This window comes from Octopus bimaculoides, chromosome 4 (genome assembly GCF_046866305.1).
Source record: "Octopus bimaculoides isolate indiv1 chromosome 4, ASM4686630v1, whole genome shotgun sequence".
NCBI lineage: Eukaryota > Metazoa > Mollusca > Cephalopoda > Octopoda > Octopodidae > Octopus > Octopus bimaculoides.
The window spans coordinates 93,363,214-93,389,058 of record NC_142931.1 but is presented as its reverse complement, the minus strand read 5'-3'; the positions used below and the strand labels follow the sequence as shown (position 1 = coordinate 93,389,058).

General features: G+C 35.4%; 1 protein-coding gene across 1 annotated transcript in view; it reads left to right on the top strand.

Annotated features, from left to right (window-relative positions):
* The first annotated feature begins 21,186 nt into the window (after positions 1 to 21,186).
* The window catches only part of LOC106869759 (major facilitator superfamily domain-containing protein 6), an 84,827-nt gene continuing 80,168 nt past the window's right edge, over positions 21,187 to 25,845 (top strand). The window contains exon 1 of the mRNA XM_014915624.3: positions 21,187 to 23,863. Within this exon, the coding sequence (XP_014771110.1) occupies positions 22,126 to 23,863 (1,738 nt within the window). The 5' untranslated portion in view covers positions 21,187 to 22,125. The remainder of the gene's footprint in view (positions 23,864 to 25,845) is intronic.

The window sequence follows — 25,845 nt, the reverse complement described above, 5'->3', positions numbered from 1 at the left end:
AGCCTTATTGGATACAGCGCACATCTTAAGGAAAGTGTTATGTCTGAGGTCCTTGTTGGGACTTGACAGATGACTAAAGACTCCGGTGCATTTTTACCTACACTGTGTTACAAAGGAATAATAATAATAATAATAATAATAATAATAATAATAATAATAATAATAATAATAATAATAATAATAATAATAATAATAATAATAATAATAATAATAATAATAATAATAATAATAATAATAATAATAATAATAATAATAATAATAATAATAATAATAATAATAATAATAACAAATATTGGCCTCAAAGCTAAATGCCAGAAACATAATTTCGGCAATAAACTCGCACGCAGTCGCAATAGTTCGGTATGGCGCTAGAATACTGAAGTGGACATAGGAGGAACTAAAAGAGATGAACAGGAAATCAAGAAAGCTTCTAACAATGCATGGAGTCCATCATCCACGTGCGGACACTGATCGCCTATACATGAAAAGAGCAAATGGAGGAAGAGGACGGACAAGTGTGGATGATCGTGTGTGTATCGGACTGGAGAGCTTAATGAGATATTTAACTTAGTGACAGTTAGGAAAGAGGGAGTATTAAAAGCAGAGAAAAAAAAGGAAAACAAAGGAAGAGGTGCAAAAAGGACATGAAGAAGAGTCACACAAGAAGAGACTACACAATCGATTCCATGCAGCCACAATAGAAGTTGCTGGAAAACACTAAAACAAGAGACCGAGAGCACTGTATTGGCAGCGCAAGACTAAGCTTTGGCCACAAACTGGAGGGTCAACCTTAGGAATGAGCAAGTGTCTCCGCTGTGTCGCTTCTGCAATAGAGTGGGTGAAACCATTGCCCATATCACGTACGAATGCCCTACAGTTGCCCAAAACCACTGCAAGTTGTGGCGACCCGATCAGGTAGCGAAAGTGCTACATTGGAAACTGCGACAAGTGGGGGCTAGAGAGAGACAAGACGCGGTATGAGCACAGACCGCAGAGACTAGCAAAATCCTTTGAGATTTCCCAATCCAGACAGATAAGGTACTAGAGCATAACAAACCGGACCTAGTGATGGTGGGCAAGATGCACCACATATGCTATATAGTTGATGTTGCATGCCCTTTTGATCCATGTTGCATGCCCTTGAATAACCAAGAAGGAAGGCGAAAAGATAGATAAATACAACCCTCTTAAGTACGAAATAGCTCTGCCAATGGCAAATGAAGAAAGAAAAGATAATGTCAATTATTGGTGGGTCCTTGGGTACAGTATCAGAAGGTATCAAGACGAATATAGTGGAAATTGGAATAGAGTACCCAGCAGAACTGTTACAAAAGGTTTGCCTCCTTGGCACGGCCAGAATAATCAAGAAAGTATTAGATAGCTGAAAAGAATGGCTAGCATGGTACCGTAGGTTGCAGGTAGCAAGCCCGCTACACATGTAAGACCCCAGGAGCTCGAACAAAACCTGTGATAAAGAGAAATAATAATAATAATAATAATAATAATAATAATAATAATAATAATAATAATAATAATAATAATAATAACAATAATAATAATAATAATATGAAATTTGGATTAGAAAAATGTGCCAAAGCAACCCTGAAAAGAGGAAAACTAGTTAAGAGTAGCAACATCGCACTAGATAAAGCCAATGAAATAAGAGAACAAGACGAAAGCCAGCCATACAAATATTTAGGAATCAATGAACTAGATTGGATACGACACACACAAATGAAAGAGAAAATAAAGAAAGAATACTATAGACGAGTTAGATCAATACTAAAAACAGAGCTCAATGCTAAAAACAAGATAATAGGTATTAACACTTTAGCCGTCCCTATACAAATAGCCACAAAACACGAACAAAACAAAAAATTGTTTTCAGTATTTAAGGAAGCTGACAAATACAAACAAGAAATCATACTACCTAATAAATACGAAGAAGAAGAAGAAACAACAAAAGCTATAAAACAAATGAAATCCAAACTAAAACTAGAACAACAACGGACCATGATAAAACGATGGCAAGAAAAGCCCCTACATGGTAAATACTGGGCTAAACTAAATGCAAAAGAAAGAGACAGAGAAAAATCCCAGCAATGGTTGAGAAGCTCAGGACTCAAAGCAGGACTGAAAGATTTTTAATTGCTGCACAAGACATAAGCCTCCCCACCAGAAATTACCAAAAACATATAATGAAAAGAAACATAACAAGTAACTGCAGAATATGTGGCGATGGACAAGAAACAATAAATCATATTATCTCTGGCTGCCCAGTCCTGGCTAAGAAGGAATATATTCACAGACACGACAGAGCTGGGACCTATATCCACTGGAAGCTATGCCAACACTATGGAATAACAACAGAAAAAAGATGGTATAAACACACGCCAGAAAAGGTCACAGAAAACGAGAAAGCAATCATACTCTGGGATATGCCAATACACACAGATAGAGAAATTAAGGCCAATAGACCAGATATAATTGTCAAAGATCATGAAGGAAAAAATGCTTTCTAATTGATGTATCAATACCAGCATATGACAACGTTTCCCTAAAAGAAATGGAGAAACTTTCAAAATACAAAGACCTTGAAATAGAGGTAACTCGAATGTGGAATCTAAAAACAGAAACAATTCCTATCATAGCAGGCACCTTAGGTATAATAGAAAAAATATTCAGACAAATATATAACAAAAACACCAGGACTTACAAATATATATAACATACAGAAAATTGCACTACTGGGCACTGCACACATCCTACGCAAAACACTTTCAATACAGTAACCATAAGAGCATCACAGCAAACCACAGCACATGCCCAAGGCACATAGACAGAACTGCGCTCGGTAGTGAAGTGAAAGCTGGCTATAAAAATAAAACTACTGAATAATAATAATAATAATAATAATAATAATAATAATAATAATAATAATAATAATAATATAGAAAGGATTGAGGTAACTCCTCCTGATATAGAGTCAAAATTAAAAGAAGAGTGCCATTGTTATCTAGTGAACGATACTTCGACATCTTGCGTATCTTCAACTTCATTGGAGTTAGCATTGCCTTTATATAGTCTCTGTTGAGTTAAAAATCATCTTTGGTTTGAGTGTGGTGAAAATTAGGTTTTTATGGAAAAGTATTTTGAAAAAACGTTTTTTGATTATATTTGGGGTTATGTTATTGTTTAGAATTTATTTATGCATGTAGAAGTTTGTAAACAAGCCTATAGGTGTTCCTCTTTTGTTAGGTAGGCAGGAGATGTGACAACATTTTTGTTGCTTTTGGTTGATTTAATCCTTTTGCTTTGACAGTATACAGGTAAAAGGTACAAAATCCAGTACTTAAGTAATTGGGTCTGTTAACATTTTTCTCACAAAAGAATGTAGGTAGGCTGGTATTGTCTTGTTCTTACTTAGAGTATTTCTTGTTTTCATGTGTAAGGTTGGGATTACTAAAAGACTACGAACCAATAAATTTTTCTAACAGCTAAACTTGTCAATTTCTCATCAACTCCCCTCCATCCCCATAAACCATAAACCATCCCCATAACCATAAACCATCCCCATAATCTGTATACTACTAAAACCCTGTGTTTGCTTGCTTGCGTGCTTGTCCGTAATTTAATACAGCCAAACCAGCGCATAATGGGAAAATATTCTGAAAGTAAGGTATCCCTGAAATGCGAATACTGATGACGGATTCCTGAGATACGCAGTTTTTAGGGTTTGTTTCCACAAATTTAATCAGTGAAACCTGGAGTTATTGCCCTTTACTGTGAACACCTGGATAGTTTTGTTTGCGTGCTTACTTGCGTCCGTGCTTGTCTGTAATTTAATATAGCCAAACCAGCGCATAATGGGAAGATACTCTGAAAGTAAGGTGTCTCTGAAATTGGAATACAAACGGAATAAGACAAGTTTAGCGTAAATCGGACCACGGATTCCCGAGATACGAGGTTTTTTCGGGTACCTTTATAAATAGCCAAACCGGTGTATAATGGGGAAAATGCTTTGGAAGTAAGGTACCATTGAAACGTGAATACAAACGGAATAAAACAAGTTTTGCGTGAATCGGACCACAGGTTCCCAAGATACGCGGTTTTTTTGGATATCTTGAACTACTGGTGACCCAACGGGTTACGGGTAGTCTCGTATAAAATTTCAAAAATTCAGTCTTTTAGCTTTACACTTTTACACAAAACAAGCACTTTAGAAATTATTTAAAAGTCTCCCTATCCCCAACTTAAGTCCCCACATGAAATTTTCTAATATAACTACACAAACGTACACGCACACATAAAAGTATACTTCATTGAAAGCAAACTGAAAGAACCCTTTCCTCTATCTTTTTTTAAGATTAAAATATATTATATTTTTGTTCCCATTGGCATATATCTAGAACAGAATTTTAAAAACACCAAACAAGCTCTACCTCCACAAAACAGGAATTTTAAAATCCCTATATACCAGTCAAATTGCATAAAGAACAATGAACGTATAGAGAGAAATAAGGAAGGCAGGAAGATAGATACAGATGGAAACTGGGCGGAATCCATCGTAATACTGACGTCAGATTCGGCAATTTCTGTTGCCTCATCAATAAGGACTGGCTCGAATTTCGACCCTTTCCGAGCTCGCTTTTATATTAGTATATATGTTTTCGTCATTTAAATCAATGGATGATTAGCGATTCGCTAATGTGTATACATAAAATTAATATAAACAGTAGGAATTGTGACTAGGGTGTTAGAAACACATTGCTAGAAATAAGAGCTAATATGCTCTAATGCCGTAGTCAATGCTCATAGATGTAAACATATACACTGCTTATATTAATTTTATGCATATATGTATACACACACACACACACACACATACACACACACACACACACACACACACACACACACACACTCACACACTTATGTATGTATGTATGTAGATCATCAAACACAATGTACGCATACCGCTTGTTCACCGGTAGGCTGCGGTCTGATGTGGTGGAGACGACTCTGTCAAAGCGCCGGGTGTTAAAACACATGAATGTTATAAAGAGGTGAGACAACTCACTACAAATCCTATCCAGGAGCCATGTACATTGAGGTTTCGCTATTTTTGTGGTTTATCAATATCACGTGCCTGAATGGAATTGGAGGCGAAGTGAATAACCTGTCCATAACAGTGTAAATACCACTTGCAGGCATGCTCCGACGATGACTACGTAGCAAGAAATTCAAAATATGAATCAGAAGCAGCACTAGTATTGTAAATATTATCGAACACATATTCACTGTATATGCGTTGCTTGTTCACCGGTAGGGTGCGATTTGACGTGATGGAGATGACTCACTCAAAGTTCCGGGTGTTATAACATCTCAAGAAAAAAGACGCGAACATATCAACGTTCAATAGCAGAATGGTAGCGGAGGTGGCTATTAAGTGGTGAAAGTAAAGAAAAGAAATAGAAAGAAAGGTAGGTAGAGTGAGGTGGGGAGGGGATTTTAAGGTTTGGCTATAGGATAAAGTAAGGTGCATAGGTGCATGGTGTCTAGGAATTGTGTACGGGGCAGCCAAGAATATAAGAGAGAAGATGAGAATGTAGAGGAAGATAGAACAAAATGAAAGGAATTTAAAGAGAGTAGTAGATATCTGGTAGTCTTAAAGTCTAAAGTTGTTGGGGGAGGACATTTAGTAGTAATTGTGTCCATTCTGACTAAGGTCAGTGGTTGTAGAGTTATTTTTAGCAATGGAGCTATGGGTATGTAGGTAGTCGAGAAAGGAAGAGCTAGTTGAATGTTAAATTATTTATGAGTGGGAGTTAGAGTTAAGGGGTCTATATTAGAGAATTTATTGGGTTAAAGTTTAAAAACAAATTAAGAATAAATTAAAGAATTAATATTTATCTCATTGTATGATAAGGTAAGTTAGATAGAAATTACGAAAGACATAAGGTAGTTATAGAGATATAGAAGGGGTATGTGTTAATAATCATAGGGGTTTGTATGTGGGGGCTGAGCTTACATTTAAATTTATAAAAGAATTTAAAAGTGCGGAAGAATTTGTGCTTACACATAGTGAAGGCCTCGTTGTATTTATTAAGCAATTGTGGTGAGTTGTAGGTTAAAATTTTGAGAGATTCTTTTAAGCAAAGTCCACAACTGGAGTATTGACCCTGATATGGGGTACCCGAGTCTATTATAGCCCAGGACAGTTTATACTGTATTTTTCTATTAATTAGATGGTGTACATGGCTGGCTAGTGATGTAGAATTACTATTCTTATCATATTTAAACGAGTTTAAATGTGCATAATACCTTTGTTTAAAATTTGGTCCTAGAACCAATGCAGTAGCCACAGGAGTTATTTACCATGTGAACGGTGCTTCGGTATACGACGTTGAATCTTCTGCATTGGGCTTGCAACGGGCAATCTGTCCCGGATATGCTTCTCTTTTCTTCTTTCTTTTCATCTCCTTATTCTATTATTCCCTTCCTCTATGTCGTCATCTTATTAGTATATACGATTCTCATTTTCCCTATCCCCCCCCTATTTGTCTCTGATGACGGTATATCTCATACTCAGAGATATCCCAGAAGCAGGTGTAAAATTTTGAATTTCTTCCTATAATAATATTGTATACGACTTGAGATGTTCGCCTTGCCTTAATGTTTGCTGTCCTGTTTAACAATTATATATATATATATATATATATATATATATATATATATATATATATATATATATATATATATATATATATATAATTGTTAAACAGGACACCAAACAGGCAAGGCGAACATCTCAAGTCGTATACAAGTCGTATATATACAAGTCATACATATACAAGTCGTATATATATATATATATATATATATATATATATATATATATATATATATATATATATATATATATATATATTTACTAGCACTATAGCCCGGCTTTGCTCGGGATTAAATTAGGATTATTAAGCTAATGAAGCTCTTTATTTCAAATCAAACGAAGTAACATCGACGTCAAATTTGAGCAAAATCCGTTGAAATTGGTGAACTTTTGGCTGAAAATGAGTTGCAGACAATTTGATTGGGAAATCCCATTAGGAATCGGTCTATCGATTTTTTCCACTCATCGATTTTTTTTCCTGCAGTTTTAGCTCAGAGCTGCGGTCATGCTGATGCACCGCCGTTATTTTTTTCTTTGTTTTGAAGAACTTAAAGCATTCAAAGATCCCATGAGTCCTATGTAATGCTGGCATCAAGTTTGAACAAAATACATCAAAATTGGTAAAAGTTATGGTTGAAAATGGGGTGTAGCCAATTTTAGTAGGAAGTCCTATAAGGAATCGGTTTATCGATTTTTTAAAATCCTGATTAAATGGAAGACCCCATAAGGAATTAGTTTATTGATTTTTCACCCCAAATAGGACTTAACCGAACACAACATTGCTGATTCAAAAACATCTATATTTATACTTTAAAGTTGGTTTTCATACCCAATCCAGTTCTGCAGAATCAGCGTCGCGACGTGAGCGCATCGGTTGGGAGTTTGATTGGCAGAGATGATCAGGTTGCATATACCAGCCCTTTTGAAAACACCTCCCCCATCATGTAACCCCCCTTTGCCCATGGGTTGGGAACCCTTCCAGCAAGGAAAATAGAACGTCCAAAAGGGCCCCCGATCCCCTGTGTCAGAAGCGGTTATGTTCAGATCACAACTAAGTACATATATATGGACAACACACACACACAAACATATACGTACATACACCTATTGCATGCATGTTTTTTGTACGCCCTTGTCCCAGCCTCTGTCCCACCACCACTCCCTACCTGAGTAATACCATCAATTGAGGCAAATTTGGCACTCGGACGTAAGTTTTGTAAGAGGAATAGAGAGGCCTATCTTCTCCCGCAGAGATGTGAGAGTCAGATCTCCCCTTTCGAAAACATGAACAGTTTTGTAACATTGTTTACAAAATAATAGCTGATCGTTTGCGAAGGAGCGTGTCTCCAGTCAACATTTAGGATTTTTGCTCTGGTAACTTCTGCTCTCTCCCATGTTCACGCCTGACCAGCTATATGTCGCTATGAGTAGAGCAACGGATTCAGCAAATTTGGAAATATATATATATATATATATATATATATATATATATATATATATATATTCACGGGCAACACACACACGTATGTACACCTATTGCATACATGTGTTTTGTACGCTTACATGTTCGTGTGTGTGTGTGTGTGTGTGTAACTGAAGCCATTCACACATACATACATACATACATAACAATCCCTGTCTGTCTGTTTTTGTCTGAAAAGACGAAATTTTTAAAATCTGTTATCTCTCTCTCTCTCTCTCTCTCTCTCTCTCTCTCTCTCTCTCTCTCTTTACACCTTCGCTAGAAGGGGACTTAACCCATGTTTGCAAATGCTGATGTACTTCTCCGACTTGAAAATTGTTAGAAGTTATGGTTTAAAATTATTTTTAATACAAAAATTCACCCCTTAAGAAGCAAAAAAAAAAAAAATCAAAAAATAAATGGCCGATTCTGGGTATTTTCGACCATGAGGAATCCATTGGTGCGACTCCCGGGCTGCTATCTTGTAAGGTGCGGATTTCTTTAGATGCAACACACACACACACACACACATACACACACACACACACACACACACACACACACACACACACACACACACACTCTCACAAACTCAGCTTTACAATATGTATATATATATATATATATATATATATATATATACCAGAGCAAACACATAAATGCGAAGCAAAGTGAGAAAAATGGTACTCGATAATCACCCATAATTTAAACGGCCAAGAAGAATCTGGTTACTTTCTTCAAAGAATGGGCTTACGGATTACGATAGAAATTAACCGTAATAACGTATTTTTTAGCTATCAACTTAGATTTACAATTAAATAAATTTAAACTCTACCGTAAGCTCAATGAAAAGCTATGTTATATTAGCAAAGAATCTAATCATCCACCCGTAATTCTTAAGAACCTAGTTAGTAATGTAGGAAGGGGAATATCATCTATTTCTTCAGATGAGACAGCATTTCAAAATGCTGCGCCGTATTACAATAATACAAGGAAAAGTGGATTCTCGGAGAAGATCCAGTATGGTCAAGTTAATTCTAGCAATATTATATCACGTAGACCTAGAACTAGGAAAGCTTTGCGGTTTAACCCCGCATTTAATATTGCCGTAAAAACTAATATAGGTAGGGATTTCTTAAAAAATTAATTTCTAAGCATTTTCAATCTAGTCATAAGTTCTATAGAATATTTAATAAGAGAACACTGAAGGTTAGCTATTCTTGTTGCAAAAACTTTGCCTCTTTTATTAGCCAGCATAACACGAAAATTATTACAGACAACTACAGTGCCGAATCTAATCTGAGGAACTGCAACTTCAAAGATAAGACGTGCTGACCGTTGGAAGGCAAATGTCTTGAAAAAGGAATTGTTTATAGAGCCAAAGTGCAAGTAGATGGTTCACAAGAATATAAAACATACACAGTGGCTTCGGAAAATTCATTCAAGACTCGATTCTATTCCCACTGAAATTCTTTCCGATACCCCGAGAACAGGACAGCAACTAGTCTTGCAAAGCATGTCTGGGAACTGAAAGAGAATGATACCCGTCCTTTCAATGTAACCTGGGAAATTCTAGAAAAAGCATCAGGATACAGACATGTAGCTTATAAAAGACCTATGAAATGTAATCTTTGCCTCTAAGAAAAGTTCTTCATCCTGTTCCAGGATAAAAATGCTTTGAACCAGAGACGCGAGCTCTTAGATTCCTGCAGGCACGCCGGAAGTTTAAAATGTCAACCGACAAAATACCGTACGGGTAAAATGTTTTGACTTTCGGAAAATTTTGGCTGCCGCATTTGAATTTGACTTTACACGGTATAGTTATTTTGCATTGCAATGCTAGTGCATATTTCGACTTCACTTTTAGGAAAGCGTTCGACTGTTTTACAAATTTAAGCTTAAGCTTCGCCGAGGTGTATTTTTATTGTTTACTCACATATTTAATTATGTTATATCAAATTAATGTGCAATTTCCTTATTTTTACATTTTAATATTATATACACCGGACAGTTTTTAAATTTTTTTTGCATATAAACGTTATGATGTATATATTTATCTTGATATGAAGATATGGCTCTATATATTTATGTGTATGTTTGTATATGTGTACGTATGTATATGTATGTATATGTATGTGTGTGTGCGTTTGTATATATATATATATATATATATATATATATGTTTGATTCTCCTCTCTCTCTCTCTCTCTCTCTCTCTCTCTATATATATATATATATATATATATATATATATATATATATATATTGTCCGACGAACGGGAACGGGAAACTCTGAGTAACAGTTTCAATGATACTTTTGCTGCTTTTTAATAATAATAATAATAATATATATATATATATATATATATATATATATATATATATATATATATATATATATATACAAAACCCTCCCCTTGCCTCTCTGCCTTTCTCCCCTCTCCTTTCCTTCCTACTTCCTCCCACCCACCTCTCCTCTCCTGCTCCGACTCCTACTTCTCTTTACTAACACTAATTACTTCAATGTTTATAACAATATTATACTAGTATTCATTAGTGGATAGGAACCTAGACTCTTTTAACTTCACATAACAATCCCTAAACAATTAAAATAGGAATATAGTAGAAGTTGCCCAATGACATATAATTTACACATGTAGATAAACCTGAAATTTCTCTAATCACAATATTTTGCCAATCACTATATTATTACTATTATATTATTACTATTATAATTGTTCTTCAAACTTCTAATTTTAATTTTAACTTCAATCCTAATTTTCTTTTTCTTTTTTATATTTTCAATTTACTTTTTACCCCTTCCATTATTATTTATTTATCTTCTAAGTAAGTGTATGTACCCATGTAATAGATAAGTTTATAAAGCTAGGAAATTTTAGTGGCGTGTTTGGGTAAACTGACCACTCATCACAATGATATCAAATTACAACCTTAATCTATATTGCAACGAGTGGTCTAGGTAAGAAATTATTTATAACCACTACAATCCCATCCAAGACGGCATCCTGTTCTCAACTCCATAGTATTTTATCTCTTTATCTCTTATTCTACTTTATGGGTTTATTTCTTTTATTTCTTTTGTTACTTTATTCCAATTTTACTAAATCTTATTTATATATGTATCTAACTTTATTATTCTTATTTTTACTTCTATTACTCTCGATTTGATTTCTATTACTTTTATATTTTATTTCTTATTTCATTTTTGTATTCTTTAACTTTTACTTTATTTTTTACTTTTGATCTCTTTCTATCTTATACACGCTACGCTGAATTGTGGTACAGTATGGGCAGATTTTTGAAATCCAACGAATATTTATGCAGATATAACTGTTTAAAGGATAAACCTATTATAATGGATAATACTAAGTGGACTTTTTCCTTTTCTCTTTCTCTTTCTTTTCCCTTTGTGATGTAATCTTGGGGCTGAAAATGTTTGCGGCTGAAGATAGCTTTAAACCATCCTTTATATCAACAATATATACTGATGTAATGACAGATTGTGTATAAAGCTTGAAACACGTGTACCGCGATATCCTTTGTGTTCTGTTTTCAATTTACGTTTAATATATTTTTTCACCTGTGCCACTATCTGGCGTATACAGGTGCTTACATTTATCAAGTATTGCATCTAAAACTTACAGTACCTACGTATATATATATATATATATATATATATATATATATATATATATATATATATATATATATATATATATATATATATATCTATATATATATATATAATTGTATTTCGTGATGGTCATTTGTTTTTGCCATATAAACACACGCACTATATATTCATTCTTCACTCGTCTATTACTATTCTTATTCTAACTCATGTCCATTGTCCGAAATCTTTCGTCACACATCTGTGACCGCATCAGCGACATTTTCCGTCTTCGTGTGTGCTCTTGCCCTGCTTATTCACACAGAAGGTATGTGAAGAACGAATATATAGTGCGTGTGTTTATTTCGAAAAAAAAAGACCACCCGAAATACAAGTATATCTGTTTCAATACGCGACTTCCCATCAGGAATCTTGCATCACAAATTCATTCGCGTATATATATATATATATATATATATATAGGCTATGAAAGATCAAGAAGACCCAAAGGTCAGGTAATGCTGAGTATGTGCTATGGACAAACTATAGTTAAGCTCCAGGTTCGGTGATTATGCGAATGAGGAGTCCAACCTAGGTCATATATCAGCATGTGTATATATAAAAAAATTAACAGAATGAGATAAAAATCCAAGGCTGTGAAAGACTGCGGAACATTTATAAATAGAAGGTCTTACAGCTGTTTCCGGGGTATTTTATATAACCCTTCATCGGAGACGGTGTGAAAAAATGGTTAAGCAATAGTTATCCTAGATAAGATATGAAATAGAGAGTGAAGTGGAGGAATGAAAATAGACGTGAGATATGCAAGGATATTGTATCTTCAGTTCCATTATTTAGGCAGAATGGTATACATATAAAATTCCTGTACCTTGTGATTAAGTTTTAATAGTATTTAAAATTGGTGTTATTGAATCAAGGGTTTTTTTGAAGTGATTTAAAAGTTGGGAATATGTATGTATGTATGTGTGCGGGTATATATATATATATATATAGGCGCAGGCATAGATCTGTGGTATAAAGATAGCTTCCCAACCACACCGTAGAAGTAAGCCGAAAGAATCGTTGTCCTAAATAAAGCTTCAAGTACACTCTGCTTTCCGTATCAATCATTTTAGAATACACTCAACGTGCACTGAGGAATTCCTTACCTATATCCAGCAACGAAAGTGCACTACCCCGGATGACGCCAGGTACCCGCAAATGCTGAACGTGCTCTGCAGGCACACTACAAGGAATATTCCCATAACTAGGTTTGGATACTACATCTTTAATTTTCAATATAATTTATGTATATATAGTTCAAATTTACAGAGAACAAAAGACGCATATATATATATATATATATATATATATATATATATATATATATATATATATATATATATATAAAATATATAGTTTTAGGGAAAATAACCAATTTTCAAGAACTCATCGATGAAAATCCACTATCACATATAGAAAAATTAATAATTAAAAGCACAATAAATGAGTATAATATAAAGTAAAGTAAATATCATAAGATAAATATAATAAAAAGATTACACGTGTTTCATAACCAATTTTCAAATAGAAAAGAAATTTAAATCGATTAAAATCAATTGAAATTATCGAAAATAAATTCTATTAAAAAATATAGCTACTCGTCAGATCGTAAGTAGAACAATAATTAGATATATATCTCAACCAACAATAAGTACCAAATGAATTAATATGAAATACTTATTATATAAAGATAGAAAAATTATTAAAAAAATATCATAATATCAAAATAATAACCATTCAATAATCATCCCTTCATCCATTATAATAACATGTATATTATATACAAAAAACATCTTACATAAATTATCATTGTTTTAAATACAAGTTGAACGAAGTTTAAGTTTAAAATAATAATGAAGATAAAATTAGTACATATTTAACCGGTGTAATATTTAAAGCTATACTATTTAAAGCTAAAGACGTTTATTTAATTATAATTAAAGATCAATTGAATAATAGAAAAATACAAGATTATTTATTTCTACAAACGTAATAATAAAAAATATGAATGAAAAAATTATGAATGGAAAAAATTATGAATGAAAAAATTAGGAAAGAAAAAATTATTAAGAATAAAAGGTTAAACTTTATATATATATACAAAGTTTTGATTTTAAAAAACTTTAACGATATTATAAACTATAAAGATTAATAATTAATCAAATAATATTAATCAAAAATAATCGAAAATATATCAACACTATTCCAATCGAAGTTCTAATATTATGTTGAAATGAAACTATAACTTCTAAATAATTTAGTGTTAAATAAGTTATCTATTAAAATAATCTATAAAGAACCAAATGAATAGTATAAAAACAAGAATACATATTATTTTCAAATAGTAGAAAATCTTTAGCAAAGTGAAAACAGTACTTATCCAAATTTTTCCGTAATATATATGATGAACTCTCTCGACGTATGAGGATCTGACAACCTACTCCTTCTTTGTCAGTTAAAATACTTATGTCGAATGTTACATTTGAGTCCCGCCAACGATTTGTAAAGACGCCCACATATGTTGAAAGTATGAGAATTTGGGGTAAATTCAGGCGGTATATCTGTAGCCGCTTTTCTCTTTTGCCTTGCACCCCTAGCCTGTTTATGCTGGTTGCAACAAAGTTTCTTATACCATTCTGACACAATGATCTCCATTTTGTTCGCTCCAAGGCTGTTTGCACAAAGGTGATGTGAGCCATATTGACTGCTGAGAGGTTACTCTTCAGCTTGTCCTTATATTTGAGCCATGGTCAGCCAACATTCATGAGTCCACTATCAAGCTAGCTATACGCGACAACTTTGTGTATTCTTTCGTCACTCATTCTGACGACATGGCCAGTCCAGCGCAATTGCGACTGCATAAGGAAGCTCTCGATTCCGCCAATCTTACACTTGCTAAACAGGTCAGCATTAAAAACTCTGTCTTTTAATAAATAACTGCAGATTAGCCTTTGTGGAAGATGTCTAGCTGGTTAACCTGCCGTCTATAAGGTGTTCACGATTCTGAGCCACACAAGAGAGTAGTAAAAATGGCAGCTTTATAGACCTGTACTTTGGTGTCAAGTTTAATGCCCCTTTCATTCCTTAAGCGATGACGGAGTTTGCCAAATGCGCTGGTTGCTTTTGCAAGACGGTTGAGCGCTTTTCATCAAGGAAAGCGCTCAAATTCACTTTACTACGAAGATATGTAAATGACTTCACATGCTTTAGGTTTTTCCCATCAACTCGTATAAGAGTGTCAGGGAAATTGTGAACTGATGGCCTCAGTTTGACACCTCGAATTGGCTTAGGTATAGGGAAGGACAGTGGATCACTTCGGTCTTCTTTATGCTGATGGTCAAGCCAAAGGCTTTACATGCAGCAGAAAACTGGTCTAGAAGTTCCTGAGCCTCCTGTAAGGAGGTCGCTACTAGTGCAGCAGCATCTGCAAGAGGCAGACCACGAATGATATGATGCGCGGCAGTGTTTTGGCTTTGAAACACTGATCATTGAATAGTCCACCACATGTTCGAAACTGGAATTTGACACCACTTTGTATGTCGCCAAATGCATACCTCAGTGTCACTGAGAGGAAGAGTGCAAACAAAATAGGGGCCATAACACAACCTTGCTTTGTGTCGTTCGTAACATCGAAGATTCCCCGCCGGACACGACAACAGCCTTCATTCCCTCATGAAAGGAGATAATAATATTCAACATCTCATCAAGTATACCGAGCTTTTTCAGAACTTTCCAACGCGCTTGCCGGTTAACAGCATCGAAGACCTTAATAAGGTCAACAAACACCATGAGCAAATCTTGATTTTTCTCACGTATTTTCTCGATGTCATGACGGGGGGAAAATATCATGTCGGTAATGCCACGACCAGAGCGAAATCCGCACTGTGATTCTGGATATATGTCATTTACGACGTGTTTGATGATCCTGTCAAGAACGAGTCGAGCAAGAATCTTACCAGCAATAGACGGAAGTGACATCCAACGATGATTATCACAGACACTTCTGTTTCCTTTGTTCTTATAAAGATGTTGAATTGAGGCATCCTTGAAATCCTGAGGCTCATGGCCTACCATCCAAATATTTATGAAGAAGACGTGCAATTTCTTAAAAAGCTTCTCTCCATCATGCTTGTAGATTTCAAGCGAGACTGCATCCCTGCCAGGCGCTTTACCAGAAGAGATCTGTTTAACGGAGTTTACCACATCCAGGAAGGTTGGGTCCAGAGACAATTCCGGTATTTCAGCGTGCTGTGGAATAGACATTCTGGCATCATCATTAGTGAATGAAGTGGAGTTCAACATGGCTTCAATGTGACCTTTCCACCGTTTCAGGGTTTCGGATTTGTCAGTTAACAGTATCTCTCTATTGGATGAAAAAATAGGAGTAACACCGTGCTCTTGAGGACCATACACTTTCCTGAGGCCATCACAGAAGGCTTTAGAACCCTTTCTTTCCACAGCTTCCTGGAATTCAATTGCCTTGTAAGACTACCAAGCCTCCTTCATCTGTTTCAGAGCACGTTAGACCTGGCCTCTGCATTTCTTATAAGCATTTTCTTTTCTGGATGAGCTCTTGTCATTGATCCATGTTTTATGAGAGCTGTGCATTTTATTTATCAACTGCTGGGCATCTGTGCTGTTATTACTGAACCAATCTTAATGTTTAAGAACAGGAAGTCTGAGAACCTCTACGGATGTAGAGTGCATTGCGTCACGCAGAGCCTTCCAAAATGATTCAATGTCACCACTGATATCAATAGTGTTGAGTGCAGTGTTCACCTTAATAGAAAGCTCAACCTGGTTTTCAAAGGCGAAACATTAGTGCGCTTAGGCACTGATGACTTTTGTAGCATTGGATGTTTCAGATGGAGTGTAACCTTACTGCGAAGAAGAGAATTGTCAGGGAGATAGTACGTGTTATAAAGGGAACGTGTAATGCTAAAGTCCCTAATATCTCGCTTCTTAGTGATAACATAGTCTATGAGATGCTAATCTTTAGATGTTGGATGCATCCAGGTCGACTTCCGCTGTTGAAAAAAGTATTTGTGATAGTTAGACTGAATTCCCTGCAGATGGAGGGAGAGCGCACACAGACCGCTGGAGTTCATTTGACCTACACCATGGTGACCAAGTACACCCTCCCATGTCTGATAGTTAGTACCAACATGAGCGTTCAAGTCGCTCATAAGAATAAGTTTATCCCATCTGGTGACAAATGGAGATGACATCACGGAGTTGGTTGTAAAAGTCATCCTTTTCCTGCTCAGTGTTGACCATGGTTGGAGCATAGTCACTGACAAGCGTAGCACGAGTCTTATAATCAAGCTCTGACGTTAGAATCACGATGCGATCAGAAAGAAGGGATCTAGCTATTTCTGCCTTGATGGCGAAACCAACAGCAGAGTTGTGTGGCTTGTCCTCATTTCTATCAGACCAGAAAAATACGTATCCACCTTCACTTTCTTCTAACTGTGATGATCCTGCAAGACGAGTTTCACTGAGTGCATCTATGTTGATGTTGCATTTCTTTAGTTCAAGCACAACCAGTGCTGTTCTTTGTTCTGGTGTAGAGTGACTGTCTTGGAGAGTGCGCAATTTCCAAGAACCAAGGTTGATATTCTTAGATTTCTTTATGTTTCGACAGCGTTACTTAATAACCAGACAGCTGCAGCTGGCTGCCATGTTTAAGGTGAGTAAGCAACGTTTAGGGCTCCTTTTCTCACTCCTCCCCTGTTGGGGAAGCAGTGCCGTGCCTAAATAGACTTGCCTTGTCACCACTGGCGGACACAGACAGCACAGTTACTCACAAGTTTTGTGCTAGAACGGTTATAACCCAATGATCGCCGACCATGTAGAGATCCAACAAGAGACTTCCAGTAATATCCTTTATTTGTCCCTGTCATTTTCACTCTCTCGACTGAGGACCATTTGTCTTTGCAAGATGTAATTGTGCGGTACTGAACGAATAAATGTAAGTCGTCAGAAAATCCATACATATGAACTGATTTAAGTATTGAAGGCTTGTGTAGAACCAGCCACACCTTCTGGAAGTGATGATAGCAATAATATGGTGCACATATGCACCACAATACCAAGAACAATACACCTCAAGGTTTTTCATCAGAGGTTTGCATCTCCGAGAAAGCAACCTCGAGTGTTCAGGTGAAGTAAACACCTTTTCTTCGCAACACCCTTGATGATTCCGCAAGGGAAAATGAATTTGGCCAAAATAACACACTTATAAGCCCAGCAACCACATTGACTGAGTTTGACATGAGTAAGCCAATTTGGGAGGAAGTCCAGGAAGTTATTAAGGCAGCAAGGTCGGTCTCTGCTCCAGGGCCCAGCGGACTATTGGACGTTGTCCCCGGCTTCTCGAAGTTGCTTTAATTAAAATGTACAACATAGAAAAGTAGTAATATTTATGCACAATGTATTTCATCTGTCTTTACGTTCTGAGTTCAAATTTCGCCGAGGTCGACTTTGCCTTTCATCCTTTCGAGGTCTATAAATTAAGTACCAGTTGCGTACTGGAGTCGATCTAATTGACTGGACCCTCACCTAAAATTTCGGGCCTTGTGCCTAGAGTAGAAAATAATATTCATGCACAATATTATAAATATATTTCATTCTATTATTCTTTTACTTGTTTCAGTCATTTGACTGCGGTCATGCTGGAGCACCGCATTTAGTCGGACGAATTGAGCCCAGGACTTATTTTTTGTATGCCTAATACTTATTCTATCGGTGTCTTTTGCCGAACCGCTAAGTTACAGAACGTAAACACAGCAACACCGGTTGTCAAGCAATGGTGGGGAGACAAACACACACACACACACACACACACACACACACACACACACACACACACGCACACACACACACACACACATATATATATACGACGGGTTTCTTTCAGTTTTCACCTACCAAATCTACTCACAAGGCTTTGGTCGGGCCGAGGCTATAGTAGAAGACACTTGCCCAAGGTGCCTGCCACGCAGTGGGACTGTACCCGGAAACATGTGGTTGGGAAGAAAGCTCCTTGCCACAGCCACGTCTGCGCCTATGTGTATATATATATATATATATATATATATATATATATATATATATATATATATATATATATATAAAAGGATAAAGAGAGCAATGGTAAGGTTGGAAATATATTTTATGGATGCACACGCTAATACACGACTTATAATCCCCAATCCTGTTCATACAACGACTGGGGCAAAACTAGTCGGTATACACCACTTACTCGGTATTACCTGTATCCTTTTGGGTTTGGTTAAATCCAATACCCTCCTCAACCTTGTATATATATATATATATATATATATATATATATATATATATATATATATATATATCCACAATGAGCAGAACTTACTTGCAGGTATTGGTAGTGCAAATCAGAGGTGCAATCTGTGTGGGTGTTTTTTCAAAACACTGTCTGGTTTAAAAAGCCACATCAGACGCCATGAAAGGGCTAAGGTGTAGGTGCAGGAGGTGGTCAAACTCTGTTTAAGGAGTAGACAACCACCATATATATATATATATATATATATATATATATATATATATATATTTATATATATATATATATATATATATATATATATATATATATATATATATATATATATATATATATATATATATATATATATATATATATATATATATATATACTAGTTGAATAGCCCGTCGTTGCCAACTAGCGGAGGGTATGCTGAGGGTTCTGGGATCCCGAAGGAGGAGAATTGAAAGTGAATCAACCAGTTGAGGACTATCTCACAACTCAGCGTTGAAGGGTATTGCGAAGAAAGGTGTTTACTTCACCTGAACACTCGAGGTTGCCACACTTCGCTTGTCACCAAACACCTTCTTGGTGAATCCGAAAGGGTTGGAAATGAAATTCCTACAAAAGCAGAGAGACTGACAATTATAGGATGTCACACACACACACACACACACACACACACACACACACACACACACACACACACACACACACACACACACACACACACAAGTAATCACGAGTTTAAAATGGTGTAGAGTAGATATATGTATGTATGCATGTATGTGTATGTGTTTGTGTGTGAGTGTTTTTGCGCTTGACAGCAGAAAAGCCACCTACCCTCTTTCTCCTTAAAGCTACGTATATCCAAACCCCCGCAGGGGCCTCATTATAGATTTCTATTGAAATCCAATTAGCCTATAATTGAACTGGATGTTGGTTTAAATTGTATACAAAGTTTTGTCAAGATTGGTTCACTGGAATAGGTAGCAAGATGGTAACAGACAGATAGACAGATTGACAGACAGAAATTGCCATTTATGTATAAGATATATATATATATATATATATATATATATATATTTATGTATATAGGCGCATGTGTGACTGTGTGGTTAGAAGCTTGCTTCCCAATCACATGGTTCCGGGTTCAGTCCTACTGCGTGGGACTTTAGGCAAGTGTCTTCTACTATAGTCTCGGGCTGGCCAAAGCCTTGTGAGTGAATTTGGTAGACGGAACCTGAAAGAAGCCCGTCGTATATATATCTATGTGCGTGTCCATGTTTGTACCCCACCATCACCACTTGACAAATGATGTTGCTGTGTTTACGTCCCCATAACCTAGAGGTTCGGCAAAAAAAAACAATAAAATGATTACCAGGCTTGAAAAATAAGTACTGGGATCAATTCATTCGACTAAAAATTCAAGGCGATGCCCCGGAACGTCTTCAGTCTAATGATTGAAACTGGTAAAAGGTAAAAGGTAAAAGAAAAGATATATATATATATATATATATGTGTGTGTGTGTGTGTGTGTGTGTGTGTGTGTGTGTGTGTGTGTGTGTGTGTGTGTGTGTGTGTGTGTGTGTATGTGTGTATATATATATATATATATATATATATATATATACACACACACATAAACATATATGAACACACACGCACAGACACATATTCCATTTATTTTTACTTTATTTCATACACTCTTATACGGAAAACAAATAATCTGAGATCATGAAACTTCAAGATATATTATTTCTAGAATAACTGTTTTAAAGCCATCTTATTTGTAAAAAATACATTAAAAAATAAAGGGTATTGTGAATCGATCAGCTCATGTCGGTTACTGATACAAGGCAGCTCATTGTTATAATGATGCTGGTAGCTACTGACTATTGTCGGCTGACTTACATTTCATCTCATTGAATATCATCTGAATTACTTTCAGCAGTAACAGTTGCAGCTGCAATGCTAGCTGTCAGGTAACATTAGTAGCAGTAGTAGAGTGGAGATAGAGATAGATAGATAGATAGAGAGAAAGAGAGAGTAAGAGAGAGAGGGAGGAGAGAAGAAGAAGAAGAAGAAGAAGAAGAAGAAGAAGAAGAAGAAGAGGAGGAGATAGAGGAGGAATAAAGCTAAAAATAGAAATATGAAAAGATGAGCGAAAGAGAAAGGGAAAGTAGCTTGGCTATATGTAACTGGAAGAAAGTATTGATGATACTGCTGGAGAATTTATAAATAAGGAAGTATCAGCTGGATAAAATAGGGTATCAGAAGCAGAGAAGCGTTGCAGTCTATGGAAAAATACTGAAGGAGCATTGAAGGAATAGAAGAGTTAGTAGGAAAGGAAGTATGTATATCAAAATTTATTTCTGTATGCGACTATGTTTATAGGTAGTTGTTAGCCCTTTCAGAAATTGTGTGAAAGCAGTTGACAGCACATTGAAACAGTCTCTTGCCACATCCACGGAGACTAGCTTTGTATTGCAACAATTTACGTTAAAGACGACTAACCTTCCAGCTGTCATTCAAATTTCCTTCATTCGTATTATAGAACAAGTGATGTAGAAATCCTTGTTCAGTTTACTGCTAGAGCCGAAATCACATTTCAACGGAAGAAGCTTACCATTGCAACACACGATTTATAATTTATGTACATTATGGATCCCAAATTGTTACTTTGACAAGCGATTCTGATCATCAAACGAATGTAATTATTTAAAATTTGTTCTTAACGTTATTATTATTAACATCATTATTGATAATTTGTAGCTATGAAATGGCCATATTAAATGCTTTATCTATGAAATACTCAATGAAATAATAGTTTGAAAATCTAATCGAGAAATAAAAAAAGAAGTAATCTGCTTTGCATTTTCTAAATGGATTTAAGAGTGAGAATTACATTACAAAGATAAAAAGAAACGACTTCAAACTAAGACTATAACGCCTGTAAAAGCAACAGTAATAACAGCAACAAATTAGTTATGGATTATTCAGCAGGTTCAAACCTGAAGGAAAGTCCTATTAGATCACCTACACTAAGTGAAAAGCAATTTTTCCAAAACAATGCAGGCAATCAACAGCAACAGTACCAACAACAGCAAAAACACCAATTTCCTGGGATGCCAAGTAGCAAGAGAGACCTCATTGATAACATGTTTACCTATATCAATAGAGATTTACTGATTTCCAAGATATTCTACTTTTTCTTTTTCGCTGCATTCGGTTCACTCTTTCCATTGATGGCAGTGTATTTTAGACAACTTGGTATGAACCCAACCCAAGGAGGCATTCTTATAGGATTTCGCCCTTTCGTTGAATTCTGTAGTGCTCCTTTATGGGGTGTTTTTGCTGATAAATGGAAGAAAGGAAAGCAGCTTCTCTTATTTTCTTTATTTTGTTGGATTGCTTTCACATTATCTTTGGCCTTTGTACGACCTCCTGCCCATTCTTGTATCTCAACTAACTCAACGCATCTATTTCTTTCTGAACCATACGAGAGACGACGAAGGGAAGTGGCCTCTGCCGAAAACTGGATAAATCCAGAAAATCTTCTGATCGATGACAGTGCCTTATCTCTTACAGAATCTCATTCTAATTCACTAAAAAATTTTATGAACGGATTGTATCATCAAGATTTGGGAACGAGTGATTCTGGTGGTCCTTATTATATAAAAAGAAACGATGTAACCGGTCGATATCGAGATCCCGCTGATTTATTTTCAACGAAGGAATACCTATCTCATTTTATTTCTAAACGCAAAAGACCTAAGCATGAGGGATACGAAATCGACCATTCTAAGATTGCCAATAAGAACAAGGAACAAGTTGCTGGTTTGGTAAGCCCGCGTTTCAGCACCATTGTCTATCGTGAGGACCAGGTGCAGCAGGTATTCTTTGTCTTGCTTGTTCTAATCGTCGTTGGGGAATTCTTCAGTGCGCCTGCCATAACTCTTGCAGATTCTGTAACATTGGCATATCTAGGAGATGATGTTGAAAACTATGGGAGACAGCGAATGTTTGGTTCACTCGGATGGGGAGTTGCCATGTTTTTGGTTGGAATGGCGCTTGATCATTCAACAACATTTCCAAACCATCCTTGTGGTACTCAAGAACAGGGTGAGAAAAATTACGTGGTATGCTTTGCTGTTTTTTCTGTCCTCATGAGTTGCGCCTTTATTACAGCAACTCAGTTCAATTTTGCCTTCCAGCAAGGAATTATGGATATTCCTTTAAAACAAATTGCATCCCAGATTAAGGAAAAGATTAAAGAAACAGTCACCGGACGAAGGAAGATTGACCGAATGCGACTCGTAGAAGAAGACGATTTCGATTATTATACTAAAGACAAAGCGCATATCGAACCAACTTTTCAAGAAAAACCTCCATCCGATAAATTGCATATCTCACTCGGTGAACAAAATGACATGGTTAGTGACACAGTAAAGGGACAGAGTAGTGGAAGTGGAAAGACATTCGAAGAGGAGACCTATTTTGGAAAATGGATAACTGTATTGAAGATGTTGGCCAATCTTCGTTATATGTCAGTATTATTTGTTGCTTGGTTTATGGGATTTGGAATTGGACTTATTTTCACTTTTCTTTTTTGGCACCTACAAGACTTGGGTGGATCTCCTACGCTATTTGGTGTGGCATCCGTATTCAATCATATTTCGGAATTATTGGCTTATTTCCTTAGTGTCAAATTCATATCAAAGTTTGGTGAGTACATTTTGCTGTATATAATTTTTCTAAGATAACTTAGTTTAAGCTTGTCATGCACGCATGCCTTTGTGTGCGTACACAAACTTAGGTATACAAATGTGCACACCATTCTGTAAATTCAAGTTATGAATACAAATTCTGTATCTATATATGCACACTTGAAATTTTTACGAATTCAAACAATTTATTTTCCCTTATGTATTCGCACATTCGTGGCATTAGCACACAAATGTGTATCTATCTTAAGAATGTTTTAAGACAAAGTTGTTTTTAGACAAATTTTCCTGAAAACCTCTTGAACAGCAATAATTACAAATCCCATCCTCATGTAAACATACATCAATTCTCTACACAGATACACTAATATGATTATTCTTACCTATAATTCTATGTATAGTCGATGCAGCATCTGCATGTCAGATTTTCTGCTTTACATGCTAATAATAACAACATGGCACCTGTTTCCTCGCTATTCTAAGTTAAATCTATCTCATATAACATATATTTATATATAGGTAGACTAGCATAGCCCTTTGGTAGTTAGTTGGGTATCCTTTGATTTGAAAAACTGCGACAGTCACGGGTTACACATACATGGTGTACAGAAGTTAAATTAGATTTTGAAAAATTAAAAGTAAAAGGTAATAACAAAAAGAAAATGACACACTATTCACTTAGAACTGGAGTTGTGTTTGAATCTTATTTAGATGAATATATGTCTGATTAACTAGCACACAATATTAGTTGTGTATGTGTCAAGCACTATAAACTATGCTCTAGGCTATGTTACCTCACTTTATCGCCAATATTTTTGTGAAAGGCATGAGAATCACAATTTCAATTTTCCCTTCCCTTGAAGATAAGGCTTTTTTGTTTGGTCATAAGAATCGGATATTAGAAGAAAATAAAATACAATATTATATCAATAAGATTGATATAAACAACAATCAGTTGTAGAAAATATAAAATAAATATTTAAAAATGTTTTACATTAATAGACAGTTGGTTGCATTTACAACTATGAATATACAAACAAAATTGTTTCATTTGAATTTAGATTTCACGCTTTCGCTTCCTCTATTATTTCTTCATTTGTTACTTCAAACTAACTCACAATGTATATGCGCTGAAAGCGTGTATAACTGTGGTATATTTACCCACTACCGTGCAAGTTGCGTATAAATATGTATATTTTTGTATCAATACAAGAAATCTTTATTAAAAATAAATAACACTGTAGTAACACAACTGAATTGGTAAGTTTCTTATTGAGATACAATTGACACAATCAGTCATGGAAGTTTATTGTTATCATTTTATCAACCCCGAGCATGGAAAATAAAGTCTTTCAAAAGATGATCTTAATTCAGAAAGTAGGAAATGTAGACAAAATAAAAGAAAAAAAACATGTAATACTGGAAACTTGAGCTGTGGTCCGGGGTGTAACTTGTTTGGGGGTATATTTGGGATCTTCGAAATAGAAAGGAATAATGAAAATAAATATAAACTCTTTATTTACGTATTCAATAAATTGCAAAAGCACTTTATTCCTTATATTTACATGTCTTACTTTTTGTGCAAATGTAATATATATATATATATATGTGTGTATGTGTGTGTGTGTGTGCATGTATGTATGTATGTATGTATGTATGTATGTATGTATGTATATATTCAATTTGCCCGGCCCCCAGCAATGTAAGGCTGGCCCCGGCTTACTGCTTACTGCTTGTCAAAGAGCAGATATCATTACTAATAGTCGGAGAAGTATATAATTGGCCCTGCAGTTTCTTTTTCATAATTATATCTTCTAAATAAAGAAATAAAAAATGTCGATGGTATACATTTTAGATATAATTAGTAGAATTCAATCCAAGTTGCAGTATGTTATGTAAACAGCAGTCTAATTCTTTACTTTTACTTTCACATTTACTTTTTCCTTAATGGTTTTATTTATGGTTCTGCATCGTTTTCTCTTC